A 24,938-nucleotide genomic window follows, 5' to 3' on the forward strand; every position below is an offset into this window, starting at 1 on the left:
TCCTCTCTGTGCCTTTGTGATCCCAAAGGGCAGAAATGCACCAGAGGCTAGCAGCAGCATGTCAGGACTAATGATACAAGCCAATAACGTCACCACCTGGGAAGTACAGCTTGATCAGAAGGTCAAGACCAGCCTGTGCTACGTGAGGCTCCATCTCAAAAACAACCAAGAGAAAAAAACAAAACAAACAAACAAAAAAGGCTCAGGTGGTCTTTAAACTAGAAACAAGAGGGCAACTGCACCAGAGAGCTCACCCCAAACCTTTCCTGCAGCCCTATGGGGTGGACAAGTTCTCTAGGTATGTGTACTAACTAATTAACCGTAGTCATCAAACCTACTCACACCTCTAACTTGACCACCACACCCCCCCCCCCCGGCCTTCCCAAGTAGGTTTGTTCTTTATTTCTATCCACTTATTCAAAATACTCACAACAGCCAAGTTCACTCAAACATTTACCTCATTAGTAATTACCATGTACCAAGTGGTACCAGGCATACAGAAGGTGGTCTAAGAAGTGGCCGCCTGCCCTCCGTGTGGCAGCTGGGGAGAAGCACAAGGCAAAACATTAGGAAGACCAGCACAGCAGACCATGGTGGGGAATGTGAACATGGTGAGCTGGTACCAAAGAGAGGCCATCAACACCGAGGCCAGGGAAGACAGACAAGTGACTCACTCATCTGGGTCTTTCATGCCCCGTGGGGAGGGAATCATCACACGGATTTGTATCCACTTGCCGGTGAGCTCCCTCTTCTTCTAACACATACACACACCAACAAACAACCACCACCAACCACAAAATCCCAAAACAAAAGAAACAAAACAAAACCAACACCCCAAAACAGAAACAAAATCCTTACCCAACTGGCCCTGTACACAGTTCCTGCTGCTCTGCTGCTGACACAAACAATAAGCTTGCATCAGTGAACTCCAAGTCTGCCCACAGATTTACTATATGCAAGCACACTGTCGCTGTCTTCAGACACCCCAGAAGAGGGCATCAGATCTCATTACAGATGGTTGTGAGCCACCATGTGGTTGCTGGGATTTGAACTCAGGACCTTTGGAAGAGGAGTCAGTGCTCTTAACCGCTGAACCAACTCTCCAACCAGCGAAGTATTTCTTACTGATTTTGAAAATCTAACTCAGGGCCAATGCAACAGATAGCACAGAGGGTGAGGTGCTAACTACTATGCCTGAAGACCTGAGTGTGATCCCAGCACCCACAGGGTGAAAGGAGTGAACTGACTCCTCCAAGTTGTCTCCTAACCGTTACACCTGTGTTATGGCACGTGTACACATACACACAAACACAGGTCACATACATTAGTAAACACACTACGTGCTAGTTTGTTGTTTGTTTTTTAAGACCTGGGCTAGTGAGATGGCTCAGTGGATGAAGGTACCTGCTGCCAAGCCTGAGGACCTGAATTTATCTTGGAGATGGATGGAGAGAACTATCAACCACAAGTTGTGACTTCCACATGCAAGCATGGTATGTGCTCCCCAAACACACACACGAGATGAATAGAATGTCATTTAAAGTTTTTAATTAAAAAAATTTAAACTCACGAAGATTTCAAAGGCACTATAAATGGTTTATCTTTTTCACCCCCTTTTAAAGACAGGGTCTCATTCTGCAGTCCTGGCTGACCTGGAACTCCCAGAGATCTGCCTGCCTCTACTGGGCGCTGGGATTAAAGGTGTGTACCACTACACCCAGAATAATTTACTTCTTCAATCATACATTTGTGTCATTTATTGCACCTTTGGAGCATGTCTTTAATGCTGAACTAAAAATCATTTCAACTATATAACCCAGAAAAGGTGATCCCAGCTTTTAGTTCCACCTCCAAAGAAAACATCTTCCAACGTAAAGATTTCAAATGAGGGCTGGCAAGATGGCCCAATAGGTAAAGTTACTTGTCTAATGATGCAGGCCTAATGGGGGAGGAGAGAACCACCTTCCATTGATTGTCCACAAGTGTGCCATGGAACACACACTCAAAGACATACTTAAATACTAAATAAATAAATACAAAAAAAAAATAAGATTCAAACCATATAGTTTGTTTTATTTTTAAGACAGATTCTCACACAGCCTAGGCAAGATTCCAAGTCACCGTGTTGCTGAGGGGACCCTGAATTGACCCGAGTCTCCCTCCCTGACCCTGAGCTGATCCCGAGTCTCCCTCTCAAGTGCTGGGGTCCCAGGTATCTACAGCTCTGTTCAAACCATAGGACTGGGCTAAGGAAACCACAGTTCTCTTTCCCTGCATGACATCTCGGGCACATGCAGAGAAACAAGCTCTACGCCCACCAGAAAATGCCATCTCATCATCCACTGTCATGGGGAGCTGGAGGGGGTGGGGAGCTCATTTTCAACAGGAAACAGAAGACATCTGTGGTATAAGAACTCTACACTTAGAGACAAAAACACAAAGTATTTGATCAAAAATAAATAAATAAAGGAACCTGCCAGACCAGACCAACAAGGCCGGAAGGTCACGCAGAGAGCTGTATCACCATGGGGATGGTTACTCTCCGTCCATCTCTCTGCTTGGGACAGCCTTGTCGCATGCCCACAGAGCCCCATTTTGTTGCAGAAAGTAGCTTCACCAAGAGTGAGCCACCAAGTTCATGGAACTGCCATCTCTCATACAGTGACACACGGCTGTCCACATCCTTAAAGACCTACCCGATCTTCAAGCACTGTGGTTGGCTTTCACAATGCTGGAGAGGAAGCCACCCATTCAACTCAAGCTGCACAGTGAAGGGAGGGTCACGCTGGGAAGGGCACCTACCCACCTAGACATTCTGAGTAGCCCAGAAAGCCACATCTTTGACTTTTATTTTATCTTGAATTTCTTTAATTATAGGTGTATGAGTGTTTTATTTTCATATATGTGTATCACATATATATCTAGAGCCCTCAGAGACCGAAAAAAGGACACTGGATCCCCCGGAACTGGCATACACAATTATGAGTCCCCATATGGATGCTGGGATTTGAACTCAGTTCCTCTAGAAGAGTAGCAGCTAACATTAGCCACTGAGCCATCTCTCCAGCCCCAGGAAGCTGCATCTTGAAATGAGTGCTAGGGTTGTTTTTGTTTGCTTGACTGGTTGGTTGGATTTAGTTTTGTTTTGAGACAGGGTTTCATAGAGCAAAGCCACTCATTTCCATACGCCTCAGAAAGCCTTTTGTTCCCAGGACCAGCTTCTGGTTCATCAGCTGCTGATACTGCTCAAGATAAATTTACATTTTCAATTTAAATTTTCCCCAGGCTTCAGGTCTATAATTTAAGTTTGTGTCAAAGGGTAGACTAGCCTAATGAGATGCACTGCCTTTCTTCATCGAAGCCTCACACAGCCAGACAACCCAGGCTCTTCACCCTACGCTATTCCTTCCTGTGAGAATAAGCCCAATCTCCAAATCTCAAAGTCTGACTCAGGCCGTGGAATGACCAGAAAGAACTCAGCCTTGGCCATTCAATCCATGGAGCTGTCATTAAATGCATTAAGACTTAGAAATCTCAGTAAGGAAACAAAGTTATGACCAGATTATATCACCTTGAAGGGTCAGAACCCACCTCAAACTAGACCCTAAAGACTTCTGCCCAGGGCCAGAAGAGATACCGCGATTCTTCCACATAAAGGGAGTTAAGACAAGAGGGGCTGACACAGCTGCTCAGGAGCAATCTCCCTGCCTTTAATAAGCATTTAGGGATCTGACAGTCATGAGACTGCAACATGGAGGATAGGAGATCCTCACAGCCTGCCTCTGCTGTCCACATGCTATGCCCTATCTCTGAGTCTGAATCATTCTCAGTCTCCGGTTCCAGGGAGTAAGCTGAGGGAGGCAACATAAAAGCTGGGTCGTACTTGACTCTACTGAGCTAAAGTCGTTCAGGTGCAACCGTTGGTTATGGCTCTTGAATTCAGTAGTGGCAGTAGGAGCAAGACAGTGCAGGGGAACTTCTTGGAGATTCCAGAACTAGAGTAAACTGACAGCTTACTTCTGTTCAAATGTAAAAAGGTTTCCACCGGCATTGGAAACAGAGACCCTACGCTCTAGAATCAAGAGTCTGTGGCTGGCCAATAAATAAATAAATAAATAAATAAATAAATAAATAAAGCCGGGCAGTGGTGGCACATGCTTTTAATCCCAGCACTTGGGAGGCAGAGGCAGGCGGATTTCTGAGCTTGGCCCACAGAGTGAGTTCCAGGACAGCCAGGGCTACACAGAGAAACCCTGTCTAAAAAAAAGGGCCTGTGGCTGGAGGTGAAGAATGCCTATGGCCCGATTAGTCAGCTTGGTGTTCACCTTTGTGGAGGAAATCCAAGAATGAATTCCCTCTTCATTTGGTGCAATCCTACACAGAGACTTAACTCCTTTACCCCTTAGCCCGGATTTGTGTAAAGTGTACCTCCCTTTAGCTGCCAATCCCAGAAAGACCGCATGGTAGGCTGGGGAGATGGCTCGATGGATTAAAACATTTACTGCACAAGCAAGAGACCATGAGTTCAGATTCTCAGATCCCACCCAAAGCTGGGCTTGAAGCACGCATCTCTTACCTCAGTGTAAGGATGCCCTGTGTAAGGATGCTCCACACAGTGATATCCGGGCAAGCAGTGAGAGAAGCAGTCCGCATATTCTCCATTAAGGAAAAGACAGGAGAGAAAACCAGAGTAGGTAGATACCATGGAGTGTCTCTGGACAGTTGGAAGCAATGGGCTAAGTGTGTACATGGTGACAGGGGTGGACCCTAAAGCCCAAAGTGAATCCCTGGCAGCTAGTTCTAGTTTTCTAAATATATTCTCTCCTGAAAAGAACTAAGGCTCACTGAAGAAATGGCTGGTAGCAGGGCAGAGTCAAGGAAAGAGCAGCCTCCTGGAATACCTTACTCCTTCCTGAGAAAAGGTGCTCCAAGAACAACAGGCTATATCAAAAGGATACAACAGTAAGCCAGTGGGAGAAAAGGCTCACGGTAAACCTGGGATGGCAAGCGTCAGAATGAAGTAAAAACCAAGAATCAACAGTCTGGTGGGTTGTTTAGGTATTTAGGAATATCTATGCATGTACATATGTATATAACAACAGTTAATGAAAAAAACAAGACCATGAATTGAAAGAGAGCGGGGGTGGGGGGCCATATTGGAGACAGGAAAGGGATGAGAGAAATAATGTAATTATATTATAATTGAAAAAGAATTATACTTTTTAAATTTGTACTCCGCATTGATCTATAAATCAAAGAGTAGAGAAAAAGAATTGATGAGGGGGGATCTTTTAAGTAACAAATACAAAGAAATCAACCACCATAGTAACTGATTCAGGAATAAATAATTACAGATGTTCAAAAACAATCTAGTGGAGAAAAGTGGGAGGAATCATAGAATATTTACATAATAATAGGCTGAGGGAGTAGCCCTGGAGGAACACAAGTATCAGGCTAGCCTGGCTTCATAGTGAGACCCTGCCCAAGCAAAATATACAAAAGGAATAAAAACGAACAAACAGCAAACCCGAGGAAACCTCTACAAAATAACCAGACTGTACCCTTCAACAGGGTTCTGTCGAAACACAAAGGAAGTCTGAGGTATCATGCCAGATGGAAAGGCTGAATATAATACATGCTTTCTGATTTTCTTTTTACCACAGTATTGGCACAACAGACAAATCTTCATAAGGAGCCAGGCATGGTGGTGCCAGGACTCAGGAAACTGAGAAGCAATATGAATTCTAGACCAGCCAAGACCATACAGTAGAGATCTGGTCTCAAAACACATGGACACATGTTCTCTCTCTCTCAATCTCTCTCTCTCTCACATACACACAGACACTCACTCTCTCACATGCATACAACACACTCTCTTTCTCTTTCACACACACGTGCGCACACACACAATGTCTTCTAAAGCTGGAGCTCTGTGGTAACACGCTTACCTACCATGTGTAAGGCTCTGGGATGGAGGAAGGCTCCAGTGCCAGCCTGGCCCGCACAATGAGCGCTAGGACAGTGTGTACTATACAGTGAGACCTTACCTCAAACAAAACAGAGCTATCCAGGATTAAAGATGGGAGACTCTGACTAGGAATGGGGGCTTTGGAACGGGGGCTGTGTAGTTGGGTTACGGTGGTGCTTACACAAATATAAGCATGTTTGAGTCTATACAACTATATGACAAATTTTACTGCATGTCAATCTAAAAAATACAATGGTTTTAAGTTAGAAATGCAAATGTACACACTCCAGTGGGATCTCTGTGGCAAGTGGAAACACGTGTGCTGCAAACACAGGCGTGGGGCTGCTTAGGTTGGGTTCAATGACGGAAACGAGAACAAAGGCAGAATACAACCAATAACAAATAAGGCAAGAGACTGGATCAGTACAGCAATGAGGATAATGGGCCATGAACTGAAGGCTGGTAAGAGGGTGGGAAATAAGAAACTAAGAAAAGTGACTGTATAGAGTGGGGTGTGTTCTTCAAGGGCCATGGGGCGGAGGGAGGAAGGCATCTGACTCCTAGGCCTGCAGGCCTGGGTTATATGTTAGCCATGACAGACAGCCTGACACGATCTTTGGCCAGAGCAAACTTATTTCTCTACTCTGCCTTTTGACTCTTCAGGTCCCTGAGTCAACTCTGACTTTCTATGTAGGACTGTCTGCATCTTCAGAATTCTTTTTTTTTTTTTTTTGGGGGGGGGGGTGCAGATTTCTCTGTGTATCCCTGTACTATACAGGGCTTGTAGACTAGGCTGGCCTCAAACTCACAGCAATCTCCACCTGCCTCTACCTCCCAAGTGCTGGAATCAAAGTCGTGCACCCAGCCACATCCCCAGAACTCTAAAGCACTTGCTGACAGCTTTACTCTTCCCACTCTTCCAGTAAAACAGCAACTTAGCATCCTGGCACATACGTATGGAAAGCTGTGTTGCTAAATCAGTCAGTCCTTTCATCAGTTCTGGGGCCCTGATGCAATTTCCTGACCTACAATGCTACTTACGTGTACCTCTTTCTCCCTCCTCCTAGGACCAAACATTAGACTGTGGAAAGCCTAACAGGCCATCTGGGCAATCAGCCAACCATGCATTCCAGGCAATACTAAGCTATCAGAACCATTACAAATGTAGCTATCTCTAATTTCCCCCTAAAGGGTGGGGATAATTATAAATACACACACTCTTACCACAGTGCCTGGCACTTAGAGATAGACATCCAGAGCTAATTTTCCTTCTCCCCAGACTCCCTAGAACGTCAAACCTTACAGGGAAATGCAGTTCTATTGATGGAAATATAAAACTTCACAGCTGAACTTTGATCCACTGGCCAATGGGGTGGACTGGCAGAGTCTGGTACTTCCAAGGGCCCCATGGATATGACAGAAGGAAACCGCAGCACTTGGGCAGCCATCCTGCCCACCATCAAGTGCCAGTGACAAGCACTAAAATGTTGGGGAGCCAATTTAGGAGTGATGAGGCCCTTCCCAACTCTGAGAATAACCTGAAGTCACAGTCGAAAGACGACAAGTCAGAAGGCCCGTGGAGCGAAAGATGGCAGAGATAAAATTAAAAGATGAGTGAGACTTTCTATATAAACTGAAAGTCAGGTCCAGGTGGCTTCCCCAGAGAAGTCTACCAGATGCTTAAAAGGGTTAGACAAACTGACATCAAGTCTTTCAAAACCAGAAGAGGTGGGGATATTCCCCTCCTCGTCCTCTGAGGCGTTATTATCTTCATAAAAAACCAGACAAAGGTGTCACAAGGAAAGAAAACTACAGACAAATCTCTTATAATTAAAAAACTAAAACAACATACTATCAATATCAAACAAGCAAAAAATAAGCACACTGAATACCGTGACCAAGTAATATTCACCCTGGGCATACAAGGTTGCCTTAATAGCTAAAAATCACTCAACATGAAAAATGCATTACATCAACAGAATGGACCAAAAAGGGAAAACAAAAAACAAACAAAAACCCAAAACCAAAACAAAGCCACATGATTAACAAGCACTGTCAAAACCCACAGCCTTTCAATGATAAAAACACTTGCCAGACTAGGAACGGAGAGGCTTCACCATTCTTTTTTATTTTTTTAACATTTATTTTATCGTGTGTGTGTGTGTGTGTGTGTGTGTGTGTGTGTGTGTGTGTGTGTGTGTGTGTAAAAGGCTTGTGGCAAGCACCTTTACCCGCTAAGCCATCTTGCCAGCCCCTAACACAATTCTTTGTTTTTGTTGTTGACTGTTTATTTGAGACAGGATCTCACAATGAAGACTCACAGATATCTCTCTGTCTCCGCCTCTTCAGTGCTGGGATTAAAGGCGTGCCATGGAAACCCGGCTTCCCAGCACAGTTCTTAACAGTGGAAACATGAGTCTTTCCCCACTCAGGAAGAACAAAAGGATACCCTCTTGTGCCATATCTACTCAGTATGATAACAGAGGTTCTAGTCAGGACAACTAAGCAAGAAAATGAGCTGCCGCGGGTGTTCATGAACTCTCCCCCATGCCTGACATGTAGGGAATGCTGAACAAAGATGAGGTCGTGCATGGGTGATGCAGCTGTGGTCCAAGTCCAGGACTCCATACTCAGAACGGCTCCCACCAACTAGGTTTTCACACCGACCCACTTATCAATTGATCTGTAGCTTCTGCCTTCCTGTTTAGACACCGGGTTCACCAGATGAGTCTAAGCAGATGTGTCTGCCAAAGCAACCACAGAGAGCTATGATCGCAACCCAGCACCATCATAAATTTACATGGAGTATGTGTGTGGTGTGGTGTGGTGTGCGCGTGTGTAAGACAGAGATCGAGATCTTGTAACTCAAGTACACAGCTCTCAAGTGAGAATTTGTAAATGGCAACATCAGGTGAGGGCAGGGCCGGTGTGAGTTTCTCCAGTTAAGACTCAATCTAGTTCTCTCAGGCCCACTAACAACGCTCCCCGCTTTACAAGGTGGCACTAGGAAGCACCCCAGTATCTTACAATGAAGCCTCTTAGCTAACCACGGCTACACTAGCAACAGCAGGTAGGAAGATATTCCAATGAGCATTCAAGCAAACCTTCCATTTTGTCTCATGTTAAACTGAGACCCAGAGATTACACACACAGTCCATTAGCAAGAGAACTGACTTCTGAACTGGGCGTCCTGGATTTCACTTCCAGCCCCCATGTACAACACAGAAGGCTATCCCAGGCCTATGCCTTAGGTATTCTATCAACATTCCAGATGTACAACCTAACTGATGGTACTTATAGTTATTCTCCATTTTTTGTTTCAAGATAAGGTTTCTCTGTAGAATTCTCCATTTTAATTTTTTTTTAATTTTTAAAGATTTGTTTTTTGATGTATATGAATGTTTTACCTGTAAGTACATATGTGCACTATGTGTATGCCTGATGCCCCAAGAAGTCAGAAGATGGCTTCAGATCTCCTGGAACTGTAGTTTTCAGATGGTTTTGAACTACCATGTGGGTTCTGGGAATCAAACCAGGGTCTTCTGCAAGAGGAGCCAGTGCTCTTAACTGTTGAGACATCTCTCCAAGCCATTTCTTAATTTTAACAACATATCTTCTCACCTCTCCACAGAACACCCAACACTTCCTTCTGGCTTCTTCTCAAAACATTCAACTGGTGTGGTCTGAATACTGACAAACTGGATTTACCTAGAAACGGCTGCGTATTCAGCCACAAATACCCGGCACACCTACCACATGGAGGAAGCACACGCTCTAGGGATGCTCCCAGTGTGGATTCAATAAAAGGAAGCCTTTCTTCTTGTGGCCTGGAGTAGGTCTGTCCACACTAGGGCAGGAGACGCCAACTCTGCGCTTTCCACGTTTCTAAGCTTTGGCACAGTTTCACATCTCTCTACTTGGAAATGACTTTACTGGGCCAGCCTAAGGAACTCAGTGCACACACATTTCCTGTGCCCAAGGAACTATATTGATTATATGTCTCATGTCACTGAGTCCTCTTGTCAACACTCCAAGGAAAGATGGGATCCCATTTCACACAAGGTAAAAACCAACTTTGTTCTGTTTCAATGAACCCAGCGTGCCCTATTAAGTCAGAAGGGAACTGTGAATTTAGTAGAAGATACCAGAAGACACTAGAAGAGAAAAACAGTGTCCCTTCTAAGTTGAGAATAGTCTCATCTCCTGGTTCTATAAACTTGGGGTCATTAGAAATCACTGTCTCTAATCACTTTACCATGTATGCAATTAGGCATGTTTTATTAGTCTCCCAAAAAGGTCTGTCCTGACATGCATGAGGTACTGAATTCAATCTCCAAACAGAAGGCATGTGCAAGGAAAATACTAGCCCTTTATATTTGCAGACTTTAGGAAACTGCAACAACTTATTTGACTGGGGCACTGTTCTTAGATTCTGTATACCTGAGCTGTTATATGGCAATTTGTCCACTCAGGTTAAATGACCAAGCATTCAGGTTAGTCTATCGGAAGCTATTAATAACAGTATCTATGGCTGGCTGCATGCAAGTGTGTTACCAGCAACCAACTCACAGAGGTTTAGATCAATATCATTTTAAAGTCAGGTTTTTATAGCCAACATCCGATCCTCTTCTACAGGACTGGCTTTATAGATAGAAGGAGGAAAGGTCATTCGGAATTTGTATAAACCATCTCTACTTAAGGAGTACAAAGAATCAACAGACTCCTTTTTAGAATACGGAGTACCTGGGCAGGAACAGCATAGAGGGAATTACTGTCAGGAATGTCTCACTTGGGAAATCACACACACAGGGGAGGGAGGGACTGGGAAGGGAAAGAGAGAGAAGAAAAGAGGATGAGAGGGAGGGAGGGAGTCAGAGACTAGAGATGTTCACATGTGGCTCAAGATAGGTTCAACACTCTCTTTAGCTTCACATTCTTTAGAAGCCAGGAATTTCACATTTTAGAGTCTCTGAAGTCTACCAGAGCAATGTGGCAGCTTGAACCCATGTCATCAAGGTGGCCATATCCGGCCTGCAGATTCTGTCCAAGAATTTATCCCAAGGAAGTGATTCAACTGAAATTAAGAGCCGTGCCCTGCAAAATCTGTTCAAGATCATGGCAGGGAAGCCCAGAATGAAGAACACTAAGGGATCAGTAGTAAGGTCAGTAAACAGGCAGGAGGCTGAGGCCAGAGCAGTAAGGTCAGTAAACAGGCATGATGCTGAGGCCAGAGCAGTAAGGTCAATAAACAGGCATGAGGCTAAGGCCGGAGGATTGTGAATTTCAGGTCAGCCTAGCTGGATGACACCGTGAAAACCAGAGTATATAGTACGAGAAAATTTTTAAATTAAAAAGTTAAGCCTGGTGGTAATGGCACTAAAGGCGGGTGGATCTGAGTTCGAGGCCAGCCTGGTTTAAAGCAAGTAAGTTCCAGGACAGCCAGGGCTACCCAGAGAAACCTGCCTTAAAAAAATTAAATTAAATTAAAAAAAAATCTTAAAAAGCTAAAAAGATACTAGGCAGCCACAATAAAAGATAATCAGGTTAATTACAGGTAACATTACACTTTGGAAGGTAACAGACTGGACCAGCTCAGTGGGCAAAGTGCTTGCTCTGCAAGCTTGAAAATCCGAGTTTAGTTTTATACGATCTACAGCATCGTATAAAAGTCAGGCGTGGTGGCACGTCTAACCTCAGTGCTGGGAAGAATGAAATAAGTGGATCCCATAGCTTGCTCGCCTGACCAGCCAGCAAGCTCCAGAGGTAATGAGAGACCTTCTCGAAAACTAAGGTGGGAACTACTGAGGAAGACTTAGGACACTGATCTCTAGACTCCACACGTGGATGTAAGCACACACAGATGCACAGACACATACACACAAACACACACAGATACAGAGACACACATACAAAAACACACAGACACACATACACACACACACACACACACACACACACACACACACACACACACACACACACACTGGAGGTGGGGCTACAGGTGTGCTTGTCTGGAATACACAAGTCTCCCAGTTCAATTCCTGGCACCTGACTAGGGAGAAATTCATCAGAACCCAGAGTCAGCATTGTCCCTGCCTTGTTCAGTTGCCCATCCCATTCCACTCATAGCCACTGTCTGAAAATACTGCATGGGAAATTCCAGAAGCAATTCACCATTCTTAAATAACTTGTATTATAGCATACTGGTAACAATTATAAAATTGCTCCATTTTTACTGCTATTGTCTCTTACTATGCTTGACTTAACATGGTCAAATGGGTTTCAGTACAATTTTTGTGGCCTCAGGTATCCTCAAGAGACTATATAGAATAAAATAACCAGAGCTTCACATGTCCTAGACAGTATTTTAAGCCATTTCATGGCCACTCCCTAAACCTCTCATCTCTTAATTAGATACTATTATCATCCCCATTTCATATGTAAGAACACTGAGGCCCAGAGTCAGCAACAACCTTCTCACATCTCACAGCTACCAAGTATGACAGGGACATTCCTCACTTGGTTTTTTTCAGTCCGTGTGTCTGTGTGAGTGTAGACTATGTCTGCAAGTGTCCTTAGTGGTCAGGAGAGCATCAGATCCCAGGAGCTGGAGCTACAGGTGGCTGTGGACCAAACTCAGGTCCTCTGGTAGAGCAGGGCATGCCTGATCGCTGAGCCATCTCTCTGGGCTCCTTGCTCCATTTCTTACAGTCTGTCATGCACCTGATACAATCAACATGCCTATGTGATAGTGTGGACAAACTCCTCAGGAGACGCCTCACCACAAAAGCTCTGGAAGCAGTGGGCGGTGAGCGTCACAAGGAATGTCTTGAGGCCTTTCAGACTGCAGCTATGGCTACTGTCTGTACACACACCCCACACTAGAATTTAGGAAGGAGAGAAAGACAGTCCACTTGAACTTCAGAAAGGAGTCTACATTGGTCTAACACACAAGAAGAACTCGCAATCCACTGGTGTTCCAGGCATGCCTCTGCCCTCTACAGACAATGCACCGGTTCTGCGAACTCCGGGGAAACTCCCTCCTTCACAACTTCTAGCCCTGCCCCTCACAGCCTCAAGTGCAGCACCGCCTCTCTTTCACCATCCTCCCTCCGCCTTAGCTTCCTCTCCTCACTACCCTATGGGTAACTGGAGGCAACAGCTGGAGAGTTGGCTGTGTGATAGCAACTAGAAGAAATCATGGGCTATTTCCAGCCATAGACCCCAGCCCACCACAACACGGGAGAGTGTTCAGACAGGCTGAGATGGGGTTGCCAGAATCAGTGCGTGTAAGGGGCCCTTGGTTTCTGACGCTGGCCCTAGTCCAGACCACCCATTTCACTCTGCCCCTCAGGCCTCTGAACATCAAGGCTTCTGGATCTGGCAGGCCAAGATTCACCCATGGTGAAGGGACTCTTCTATAACAGAGGCCTGGGCCTTGTTTGTGTCTACCTCTTACACTTCATATAATATAGTTTCTCATCAAAAATCCGCTGTATAAGCAAATGAGTCCATGTCTGTCCTCTTCCTTGGGGTCTTTCTAAGTATGCCGGCCAGCAGGGCCTCTGCTCAGGCTGCTTAGTGTTTACCTGAACGTAAGAGGCCCCAGGCCACGTCCCCATGCTTGCCTAATACAAAAGTCAGCTTCTCTGCTCTCCCTTAAAAGTCTGCCTGTCTGTCTTTCTTTTATTTTTCAAGCTGTGGGTGTTTTGTCACACCAATAGCAGCTCTGTGCTTTCAGGATGTCAAAGGCAAAAGGACATTATGCAAAACAGGAAGGAACTTTTAAAGAAAATGTTAAAGACATTTTTAGAATGAACTCTGTCATTGGGCCAAGCATTTACTGAAGCCCCTGCCAGGCCCCTCCAGGCCCATATGGAAGGGCAGGAAGGAGCCTGACCCTGACATTGCATGAGTCAAGCTGGTCTGGCAGAATCCTGCCCCTTCCTTTCAATGCAACCTTGCTCTAACTTCCAAGACTCGGTGCCAAATGACCCCAGCAGATTCTCCACACCCAACATTCCCTCAGAGGAGAAGCTAGCTCCGCTGATGACATTCAAAATGGAGTCACTTCAAAATACACTCCTTGGGAACAACCAGGCAACAGCAGCCTGAGGCTTTATTGACGCAATCCTCCAAGTCCGCATAGAAAGCCAGCCTCTGTTGCTCTCTCAGGCTTTTCCCTTAAGAGAATTCCCGGAAACGCAAAAGATTCTCACTCCACAGCCCCTCCCTGGGACTCAGGAGCATGTGGTAGTAGAGAAAGAATGTGCTGTGTTTCAGAATCCGATTTGCTGGCTCATTTCCCACCTCTCCTCTGTGTCACATCTTGATGATGTCAGTAGCACTGGGTTAGCCCACTAGTGTGCACCCAGCACTCAGCTCTGGAGCCATATTAGGCTATATAAAGCTATCCAGGGATTTGGCAGCTAAGGAAACAACTAGAGAAGTTTACTGAAGAAGCACCATCTCCAAGGGGTTTTATTTACAGCAGATCTCTGCTCAGACAGATCTAAAGATCTGCTTGGGGCTGTACTCTGGCTCTACCCCAGGCACTCCTTCCACCTATTCTCCTTTTGATTAGAATTCTAGACATATCATTCCACATAAGTGATAGTCATTTGACAGCACCATGCAAACCTGTAATTTCGCAATGCACTTAACCCTTTGTAAGTAGGCTTGAAACCTAGTGCTTCTCAAAAAGAATTCATTCTTTTTCTCTCTCTTTTGGAAAAGGTTCTACAGATACCACCCCCCCCCCCAAAAAAAAAAAAAAAAAAAAAAAAAAAAAAAAAAAAGGACAACTTTGTGCACAAGGCTCACTACATCACCAGGAAAACAAAATCCACATTTATGTGTCTAACAGCCGAGTGATAAGAAAGTTATGGCATACGCTGCTGACCAAGAGGACACCGCTCTTGTGATTTATTGGTTAGTTTTATTATTTTCTCAGAGTGCTGGGATCAAGCCTCAGGCCTCACACCTGCTAGCAATCACCCTTCCACTGAATTACATCCCCATCCCACCTTTGTTATTTTTATTTTTAAGATGCAGGAACAAGATTGTAACAGAACCTTAAATGAAAAAGGACGATCACCAGCTACCTACATGAATCCCTATCAGTCGATTCCTCCTGTAAAGACTCCAGCCATACTGGGTGTCTTAGTTAGGATTCCTATAGCTTGATAAAGACCACGACCAAAAGCAAGTTGGAGTAGAAAGGGCTTATTTCATCTTAGAAGTGAAGCAGAAGCCATGGAGAGAGGCTGCATACTGGCTTGTTCCTCCCTCATGGCTTGCTGGGCAGCTTTCTTATAGCAAGCACCTAGGACAACCTGTCCAGGGGTGGTAGCATCCACACCCACAATCGACTGGGTCCACATAGATCAGTCATCAAGAAAATGCAACCCAAGCTTACTCACAGGCTAAGCTAGTGGAAGCACTTTCTCACTTGCAGTTCCCTCTTCCCAAATGACTCAAGTATGTGTCAAGTGACATAAAACCTGCCAGTACACTGAGTATGGTGCCACCATTAACTGGGGTCCTACTCCCGGGCAACTCGAGGCAGGAGTTAAAAATCCTAGGCTACCTTGCAAGACATTGTCAAATAAAGTCAAATAAAAAAAAATAATAAAACAAAGCAAAACAATCCAGGATCAAGTTATCAGCTGTATTCTTTTCTTAAACATGCAAGAAGGGAAGACTAGCAGAAAACAGGAGGGCACATTTATCTTAGATGAAAAGAATGTGGTTTTCGCTTGTAAGTTTTCAGAGTTGATGATCATCAAACCCAGGACTTCCTACAAGTGTTCTACCCTGAGTTATACCCTCCCACCCCATATTATTTTCCACAAAAATTAAGATTACTAACACCCTCACAAAGAAAAAGGCAAACACAAGACCTACAGCCTTTGTCCTGATACCTATGAGGCAACTCATTATAGTTACACAACATACCCAGGACATACTTAAAATCACTGCCACAGAATTCAGCAACACCCAATAAATGACACAGCCCCTGGCCCTCATTTGTATAAGGAAGTGGAGGGCTGAGGCCAAACTGAAACATGGGACCTGAGCCTGAGCATGTGACTCACCCTCTGTCTTCTAGTGACCAATCCCTTTAGGCCACATTCACCTAGAACTACCTCAGGCCAAACCACTACAGGCCTCTAACCTAGAAAGCTTTCAGAAAAGGCTTTTGAGAGCACTCTCCTCAGGGCAATGGCCCCCTCATCTCACCCGGCACAGTCCCAGACAAACAAGGCCTCACAACTAAGGCTTTTCAGTCACAGCTACAGCCAGCTTTCAGGAGACTTTGCCCAGTTTAGAGACAGGAAGGCAAGCTCTATGAAGTTCGTGAAGTTGCAGGGTTCTGGACGCTGGCTCAGGGAGCATACCATGTACGGCGGAATCAAATGTAAAATCACCACAGTGCCAGAGTCTCAAACGATTTGGACCAAAGGGGAAGTCTGTCCTAAGACCACTCCAGAGCTCAAGGGAAGATGGTCCAGTGGGTAAAGTCCTTGCTGTGAAATAACAAGACCCTGAATTTGAATCCCCATGTAAAAGCCAGACCATAGCATGTCTATATTCCCAGTGCTCTTGCAGGGACATTGGGAGGTGAAGATAGGAGAATTCTGAACAGCTCATGGACAGGTACCTCTGCTGTACTGAGCAGCAGAGAAGAAATCCTGATTCAAACAAGGTGAAAGGCAGGACTACTAATGCCTGGAATTATCCTGTGACCTCTACAAGAGTACCATGGCCAGCATGCACACACACACACACACACACACACACACACACACACACACACAAATTTTTTTTCTTATAAAAAAAATTACCACGCCACTGCATTATAAACCATGCAAATTCCAAATGGACATTAAGTCAAGCAGAATTTCAGTCTCCCTTGGCAGGAACAAAAGAGAACAAAGAATGGGTACAAGGAACCGAGGCTGTAAATTAAATAACTGGAACACGAAGGAATCACCAGGTTTGACCAAAAAGATAACTAGGTAGCTCTCCCAGAGACCCCTAGCCCACTGAGCCCAAGACGATCCTGCTTACTGTGCTTCCAAAGTCTGAACGGTCCCAGGGCAGAAGCTGTGGGAGGGCTCCGGCCGACTTGGCACCAACTGCCCCATCATCCTCAACCCCTAAATTAGCCTGGAAATCCCTACCCCGCTGCCACTCAAAGACCATAATACCCAGGCAGATGGCTGTTGATATCTCATTATAATCATTACAAAGCAGCAAGTGAAGATTACCCAGCAGAGCTAATGTACGGCTTTGGAAAGAAAAGGAAAATTTTCACACAATCAAATAAAACCAGGACGGAAGAACTGTGACATCAAGCCTGAGTTTCTTCCTGAATGAAAGGAAGGTAGGATATTATTATATTAGAGAAAGGAACATGAGATCGTGCGTACGCACACACACGCGCGCGCGCGCACATACACACATGGTGTGTTCAGAGACACCAGTACAATAATTAAGTCTCTCTTGCCTAAACTGCAAATTGCTACAAGGAAGACATTTTGTCTTCTTCATAGTTCTAGCTCCACGCAGTACACACTGTAAGTGAGTGACGTTACCACAGTCATCCAGACATCTGTGTAAGACCTTTCAGAGGGAGGGATGCACAAGCACATCTTAGAAGGATCTTCTCTCCAATCTCCAGAATATATCAAGACAACTCCTGGTCCTCTGAACTAGTCTCTCTAGGCATTAACCTGAGGCATGAATACCAGACTCCTCTCCAGGGATGCTAAGCCAAGAAACTATGGTTTAAAGCCAATCCCACATTTGGCTCCTGTTTTTCATGTCCCAAGGAATGTCTACCTGCTCTTCTGCTATGGGTAGTTCCCACACTTGTTCGGAACCTAGGATATTTTTCCCCAGTGCTGGGATTAAGCCCAAGGCCTTGTATATGCAACCACTTAGCCACACCCCTAGCAAGTGTAGAATAAATAACAGGCAGGTATCACTTCTCCTGCCATATTGCTATTTAGAAGAAATTAACAGGTTTCACCACGAAAAAGACCCAGACTGTCATGGAGAGTACTTGACCTTGGCAATCAGGTCTCCATTTTATGGCTATCTGACTGAGTTGGGAAGAGCTGAGGCCTTGTAACACCTTTCCTGGAATGTACATCTCTGCCCCGGGTAGGTAAGGGTATGTCCAATATGACTGTTAGATAAAGACAATAGGATCTGTGTGGAATCAATAAATTATTGCCTCCAGAGAAAAGCAGCAAGACAAACTGGCTTAAAGGGCTAGTTACCCAAAGTTAAAGCTGCAAGACCTGCATCCAAGTGAGGATCTCTGTACCTCCTTTAAGACCCAGGATGAGATTCCACCCTAAATCAGAGGGTGATGGAGTCCCAGGAGCCATCCCAGAATGGGTAGGTCAAGGAGAGCCCTCTTCCGAGCCTCACAGTACAGACTGTTCTAATCAGCCTGCTTGGGTCTGCACGTGCACAAATAGGTGAAGACAGCAGCATGATAAAGAGGAACGACTGAGAGCCAAGAGCCCCAGCAGAGACCTAGCGAGCACTTCATCTTCAACATCACAATCCCTGGCAGAGGCTCAGCTAAAAGTAACCCCCAAAAGCCAGGGAGACTGGCTAATGAGCAAGGACTCGAACAGGGCTGTTTGCTTCTAGATAAGAATCCTGGGCCAGCAAGATGGGCTCAGCAGGTAAAAGGTACTTGCCACCCCAAGCCTGACAACATGTGTTCCATCCCTGAAACCTCTGAGCTCCACACTCACACCATGGCATTTGGGTCTACATATACACACACGCATACACCAAGAAATAAAAGCAATACACACACACATCTTCCCTTTGAATGAATGAAGAGTATCTCCTGAAAGCACAGTTAGGCAAAAGGAGCCTCTGAGGTTTAAGTTGCCCAGAACTCACTGCCCCCCTTGAAAAACCTGTACTATCTGTTCCAGACCCCAGCTGAGCCAGCCAGCCCTGCTTCCCCAAATCAATCCAGCCTGATATGGTGTTCCCCCTTTCCACCAACACCACACCCAAAATGCCTGTGCCACAGCCAGTCAAATCTTGTTGAGCTGTGCCAAACATGAGCAGATAAAACCTTCTGGAAAAAGATAAACATTCCGGGAAAGAACCACAAGGCTCTGCCTCCCCTCATCTCGGGCAAACATTCAAGAGGGCCAGAAAGGAGAGCTCACTGCTACAGCCAGTAGAGTACACAGTGACACTTACCTGGAGGCCTGTCACAGGGCTAAAGAAAAAGCCTGAAATAACTAGAGTTCTCTGGGTAAACAGAAGAACTTCTCAGGCCAGGCCAGCTGACCCTTGCAGCCCACACTGGAGTGGGGAAGGATGGGACAGATAGCAAGAAACTAACAAAGCCCCACAGGAGACAGGAGCCCCACCACCACAACCACTAGTACTGCAAACAATACAGTCTGCCCCGGTCACACATATTGCCTAAGCACTATTCCAAACTCAGTCTATCTAAAGTCCATTCAAATATTCTGACAAACCAAAAACAGATCTAACAGCAACCCATCGGCAGCCTGATCTGGTCCCTAACCACCTCAAAATCACCAGCTATCAACTGAAAAAAGATCTTAGCATCTGTCTTATACCGCTGGACATTAGAAAGCAGAGGAAAGTTAGGGGAAGAAAGTGTGAATAGTGAAAAGGCCACCATGCTAACCCCCAGGGATGTTTTCTCCCACCAACCTCAAAACCACGGCTGAGGGCTTTGGCTGACACCTGCCTGGTGGAACAGATGGGCTGGACACCCAACACACACACACACACACACACAGAGAGAGAGAGAGGAGAGAGAGAGAGAGAGAGAGAGAGAGAGAGAGAGAGAGAGAGAGAGAGTTCCGAATACACTTAAAACTTTCTTAAAATTCCTCCTGACAAAGAACTGCCCTCCAAAAACTGCACCTAAGCTTTCAAATCTAAGGGTTCAAATTAAAAAAACAAAACAAAGCAAAACCTAACCTTCTACCTTTGTTTCTGCGATCATGGCCTCAGCAGAAACCTAAACATCAGTCCCATGCAAGTCACATGAAGGTAGCCAGGCTAGAAGAGGTCTAGGCCTCTGCCTCCACAGTCTAAAAGGATCTCTCTCAGTAAGGTCCTTTCGAGCTGCCTATTTCAGGACCAATTTAGCAACCCACATTACCAAACCAAACTGAGCAGAACTACAGTTACCACAGTCCTTCATAGTTCAGCAGGAAGAACCCTACACTCCGAACAACTATAAACTTGGGTACCTGGTTTTCTCTTTGTGACAGGGTTTGGTGTATGCTCGGTTTTATACCCAAGGCTTCGAGCAGGCTAGACAAGCACTCCACCAACTGAGCTATGTCCCTGGCTTTGGGGCATTTTACTAATTAATTTGTCTTTTTTTTTTTTTCTGCATGATGCTCAGGCAACAACCAAAAACAAAATCAAAAGGCCCAGGACATTCTGTGGTGTGGGGCCTCAGTCTCTTCCTCCTCTTCTATGTTGTTCAGCGCCATCTCTGTGGAGATCTAAGAAATCGCCACTTCAAATCCTTAAACTGTATTGTTGATTATTTGCTATCTTACACTGAGTGCCTACTTTGTAAACAATCTCAATTAGTCCAAAAAAACCCAAAAAACCCTGTGAGGTAAGCACAGACAAGTCCACTTTATACAATAGGAAGAATCACTATAATATGCTTGATTCTACTTCACTTTCCACAAAACTATTCCTATTTCCCAGGTTAACAACCAAGTCCAAAGGAATCTGATTTTCTGCTCATGTTCGGCCAATTCCAAGAGGTTCCTCCCAAACTTGATGAGAAAATATTGAAGTAATTATCAGAGATGTTGAGCAACAGCCTATAGGAAGGCCTGCTTGGCCAAGGCTTTCCCAGAACGAGACAGAGCCATTAGCATGCTGCCTGCCTGTCTGTGGAGACATGGGATTCACCCTAAGCAGCATTCTCTAAAACCTGGCACAGCCTGTGATCTCTGGTCAAAGTTCTACGCTGGGCCAGTCTCCTAGTACTAGGAACACAAACTCATTTACTTGCCCCCTGCCCGGTGAAGGCCAGGGTTCAGATCAGCTGGGCAAGTCATGCCAGGAAAGTGCAGCCCCCATTGATCCGGTTAATTTTAGCCCTCTAGTCCCCTGAGCACACAGGCCCTCTGCCCCTGGAGAGGGCCCTGCTCACTTAATGATTAAGAGGAAACTTCAGGAGGAACTTGGGGGTGGAAGACAGAAGGCCCCTTGGTTCAGCACCTACAAACAGGACGAAATCCCACAACTGTAGCAACTTTCTAAGAGTTCATCCTCATGATTTAAACTCTTAGTTACAATGTTTCATTTACCCCTTCAAAACAACTCCATAAACAGATGTGGTTTATTATCTCCATTTACCAGAAAGAAACCTTAAAGAGAAAGTTAAGTCGCTGGTTCAAAGGCGGAGTGGAGGGTGGTGGGGAAAGAGGTGGTTTGCTCTCTGTGGGTCTTGTCCTCAAACCGTAGAAGCTGCTACCGGTGTTGCTATAGGTAGGGTAGGTTGCAGAGCAGCCTTTTTCAGTCTACCCTAAACTGACCCCAACTTCAAACGTCCTGAGTCCTGGGCCAGAACAAGGGTGTCTCCAGGGCCTTGTCTGGTGCTGGGGCCAGAAGAGCCTGCGGGCTTCCCAACAGGGCCCCAGCCTCTGGAGACACCAGCCAACCTCTCTTCGGGTCATCCCAAAGAGGATTAAGCCCGTCTTGGGGATTTAAGCACTCTGATCAAAACCTGGTGGCTGGCAGTCCTGAAAGAGATCTTAGGATAATATCCCTGGAACCCTACTGAGGAAATCCGAGGAGTCCGTGTCCTCGGATCCTAGGTCTTACCGAGCAGCGGGGACTCCTCAGGGCAAGCAGGCAGCGACAACAGTCCAGTGGTGGTGGGCACTGGCACCGAAGTCAAGTTGCTCTTCAGGCCGGGACCAGAAGCTGCACCAGGGCTAGAGTCGGGACCCGGGCGAGGCTTCGGGGAGACGCCTAAAGGAGGCGGCGGCCGCGCGCCCCGGGGCCGGTGCTCTCCCGGGGGCTGCTTGCTCGCGGCCGCGCCGTTCGTGCTGCCCTGCAGGGTAGAGGAGACTCCGACCCACTGGGGCAGGCGGCTCAGATCGCGGCCAGAGAGGTAATAGACGAGGGTGACGCCGAGGTGCAGCGCGCAGACGGCCACGAGCAGGCGGCAGGCCCGCTGCAGGGTCGCGCCCGGCATCGCGGCGCTGCCGCCCAGGAACGGATCACGAAACCTCATCTTCCCGCCGCGGCTTTAAGAGGGGGGTGGGCTACGGCTGAGAGGACGGCCCGCCCGCAGGCCGCCCGCCAGGCGCTACCCGACCACAGCGCTCGAAGGAGGGGCCGGGGGCGGGGGGGCTAGGACCTAGCGCAGCACCGGCCGCCGGCGGCAGAAAGCCGACACCCCTGGCCGCGGAACTTTGGAGAGATCAGCGGGAACCACAGGCGCGGATGGGCAGGGGCGTGGCCTCGTCCGGGGGCGGGGCCTCAACCGGGCTTTCCGAAGGCTGTTGGCAGAACCCGAGGGGGCGGGGTCTAAGGGGTGGGGCCGCAAAGCGGGTCTTTTGGAGAGGGGCGGGGCTTGAGGGACAAGGCTCTGAGAGGGGACCGAGGGGCGGAACCTTCAGCCGGGTTTTTCTGGCAGCTGAGGGAGGGCGGGGCTTGGGGGCAGGCACGAAGGGGCGGGCCCTCGGGAGGTCGGGTTGCAGGGCGCCGCGACACTTGGGGACTAAACGTGGCGCTCCGCCAACCCGACTGCTGCCTGGGGTTGAGCCGGCATCCCATGCCCAGCGGCGCTCAGCTTTTCTTCCTAGCGTTCCTCGTGGAGCTTAAGTCTCTCTCAACCGTGCCTTCTTGTTCAACGAGCTGCTCACCACTTCTTGGCGTACCCAATGACTCGGGTATGGGCCTGGAACAGCAGCTAGTGAGGCCAAGAGGACTGGCTACAGGTAGCCTTGGGACAGTGAGAAACTGGAGTGGAGAAAGGTCGTCTAGGAAACCGGCTTCGACGCCCCGCGAGGCCAGCGGACGCATTCTCTGGGGCGTTCCAAAGATCCTCTTTCCTTAGCTGGGTCTTGCCTATGAGGGGCTAAGAAGGAGGAGTGGCACCTTGAGAGTCCTGCTAGGGAAGTGGCCAACTTGCTTTATTCTTACTCCCACTTTAGTGTTTGCCGGATTGGGGGACTTCAGGAACCTGCCCAACTTGGTTCTAGGTGCAACAGGGCCTCTAGTGCATGCCACATGGAGAAGACACATGCTTGTGGGGATGAGGCTGGCAGAAAGCTTCATTCATCCCCAAGCCTGCCTACTGAACAGCCCGTTGTACACTGCACTGGAACACAATCCCCATTTGACAGAGTACTGGAATCTAGGCGCGGTCCTGCACACCTGTAATCTCAGACTCTGGTTGAGGCAGGAAGAGCCAGAGTTTGGAGCCAGCCCAAAATACATAGTAAACAAAGATTTCAGTGCCTTGGAGTGAATAGGAACGAATGCCTGTAAGATCTCCCAGCTGATGAGCTGTGGAACTCGGGCTCCTAAACATTTTGTCACTACGAGCTCCTTTACCCCTTGTTGAACTGAAGGTGGAAGCTGGAATGCCAGGGAGACTTAAGCACTTGAAGCCTTGATCCCCAGGCCTCCAACCCATTTATCCTTGAAGGTGGTGAGAACCTTAGAGACAGGGAATGCTAATTCTAGCTACTCCTGTGTTTGAAGAGTTTGTTGTTAACCAGTATATGCCATGAAATAGGGGTTGCTGTCTCCGATTCATCGATGAGAAAACAGACTGAGTAGTATGACATTTGGTTACAATCATACAAAATGTACTTCTCATCAATTGGCTTCCTGACCGCTCCTCTGGCCTCTTTTTCTGACTGCCTCTCTTCATCTCCGTTTGTTGGTGAGGTCCTGAGGCTGTGGTCCCTGTGTCTCTTTATGTCTACACTTGTTCCTTAGGTGTGGTTCTATTATCTATAGGTTGATGACGCCAAAGTTTTGTGTCTCCAGCCCACATCTCTTCCCTAACCAACCACCTTCCATTATCATCTCAGCCGACTGAGCCCCGCCCACAGTAACCCAACCCCTCCCTCCACCCCACTACAGAGAGGCACCATTGTTCTTCCAGTTCCCCAACACCAAAACCTGTTCTGGAAAAGATCCTCTTGGACTACCCTATAACTCTTGCAAAATCTGTTCAACCTGCTTGTGGTTTGATTTGTTTTGTTTTGAGATTAGGGTCTCTCCGCATAGCCCACGATGGCCTTAAACTTGGCATCCTCCTGCGTCAGCCTCACAATCTGACACTGTAAGTAGGCCTCCATTATCATGACCAGGAATATCTGTGAGCATCCATCTGTCTTTTTTTCTTCTTCTTTTCTTCCTTTTCAGTGGGGGCCTGCCCTATAGTCTTAGGTTAGCCTAGCTGGCCTTGAACTCTCATAACAATCCTTCTACCTCAACCTCCCAAGTGCATGGATTGTAGGTGTGAGCCACCATACCTGGTTTCTAGAAATGGTTATCTTAGTATAGGAAAAGAGAACCCTTTTTGCTAAGTTATTATAGAGGACGAAGTCACAAATTATCTTCTGAGAGTTGGTCAGGGTAAAGAATGAACTCCATCATCCTATGCTAGTGGGGAAATTTTGCTTGGCAGTGGGCTATCCTGAGACATATTAGTTCCGCATCTGAAAAATGAACAGAGGAAAATGGAGACAAGTCTTTCTAGGTACAGATGATGGCCAAGAGACAGGAGAAGAGTGTTAGGGCTACAGATATATCCTAGGACCCTTTGGGCCTGAAATACGGGGAAAATAATACCTGCTAATTGTCTATTGATTAGGATGACGAAGAACCCACCAAGGACTAAGCCTTTTTTATGCCTGACAGTTTATATTGCTGTTTCGCTCCAGTA

General features: G+C 46.7%; 1 protein-coding gene across 1 annotated transcript in view; it reads right to left on the minus strand.

Annotated features, from left to right (window-relative positions):
* B4galt1 (beta-1,4-galactosyltransferase 1) overlaps positions 1–23,835 on the minus strand; it is a 50,381-nt gene extending 26,546 nt beyond the window's left edge. The window contains exon 1 of the mRNA XM_031377066.1: positions 21,851–23,835. Coding sequence (XP_031232926.1) covers positions 21,851–22,265 — 415 coding nt within the window. The 5' untranslated portion in view covers positions 22,266–23,835. The remainder of the gene's footprint in view (positions 1–21,850) is intronic.
* Positions 23,836–24,938: the final 1,103 nt, after the last annotated feature.

Source organism: Mastomys coucha, unplaced genomic scaffold (genome assembly GCF_008632895.1).
Source record: "Mastomys coucha isolate ucsf_1 unplaced genomic scaffold, UCSF_Mcou_1 pScaffold18, whole genome shotgun sequence".
NCBI classification, from domain to species: Eukaryota; Metazoa; Chordata; class Mammalia; order Rodentia; family Muridae; genus Mastomys; species Mastomys coucha.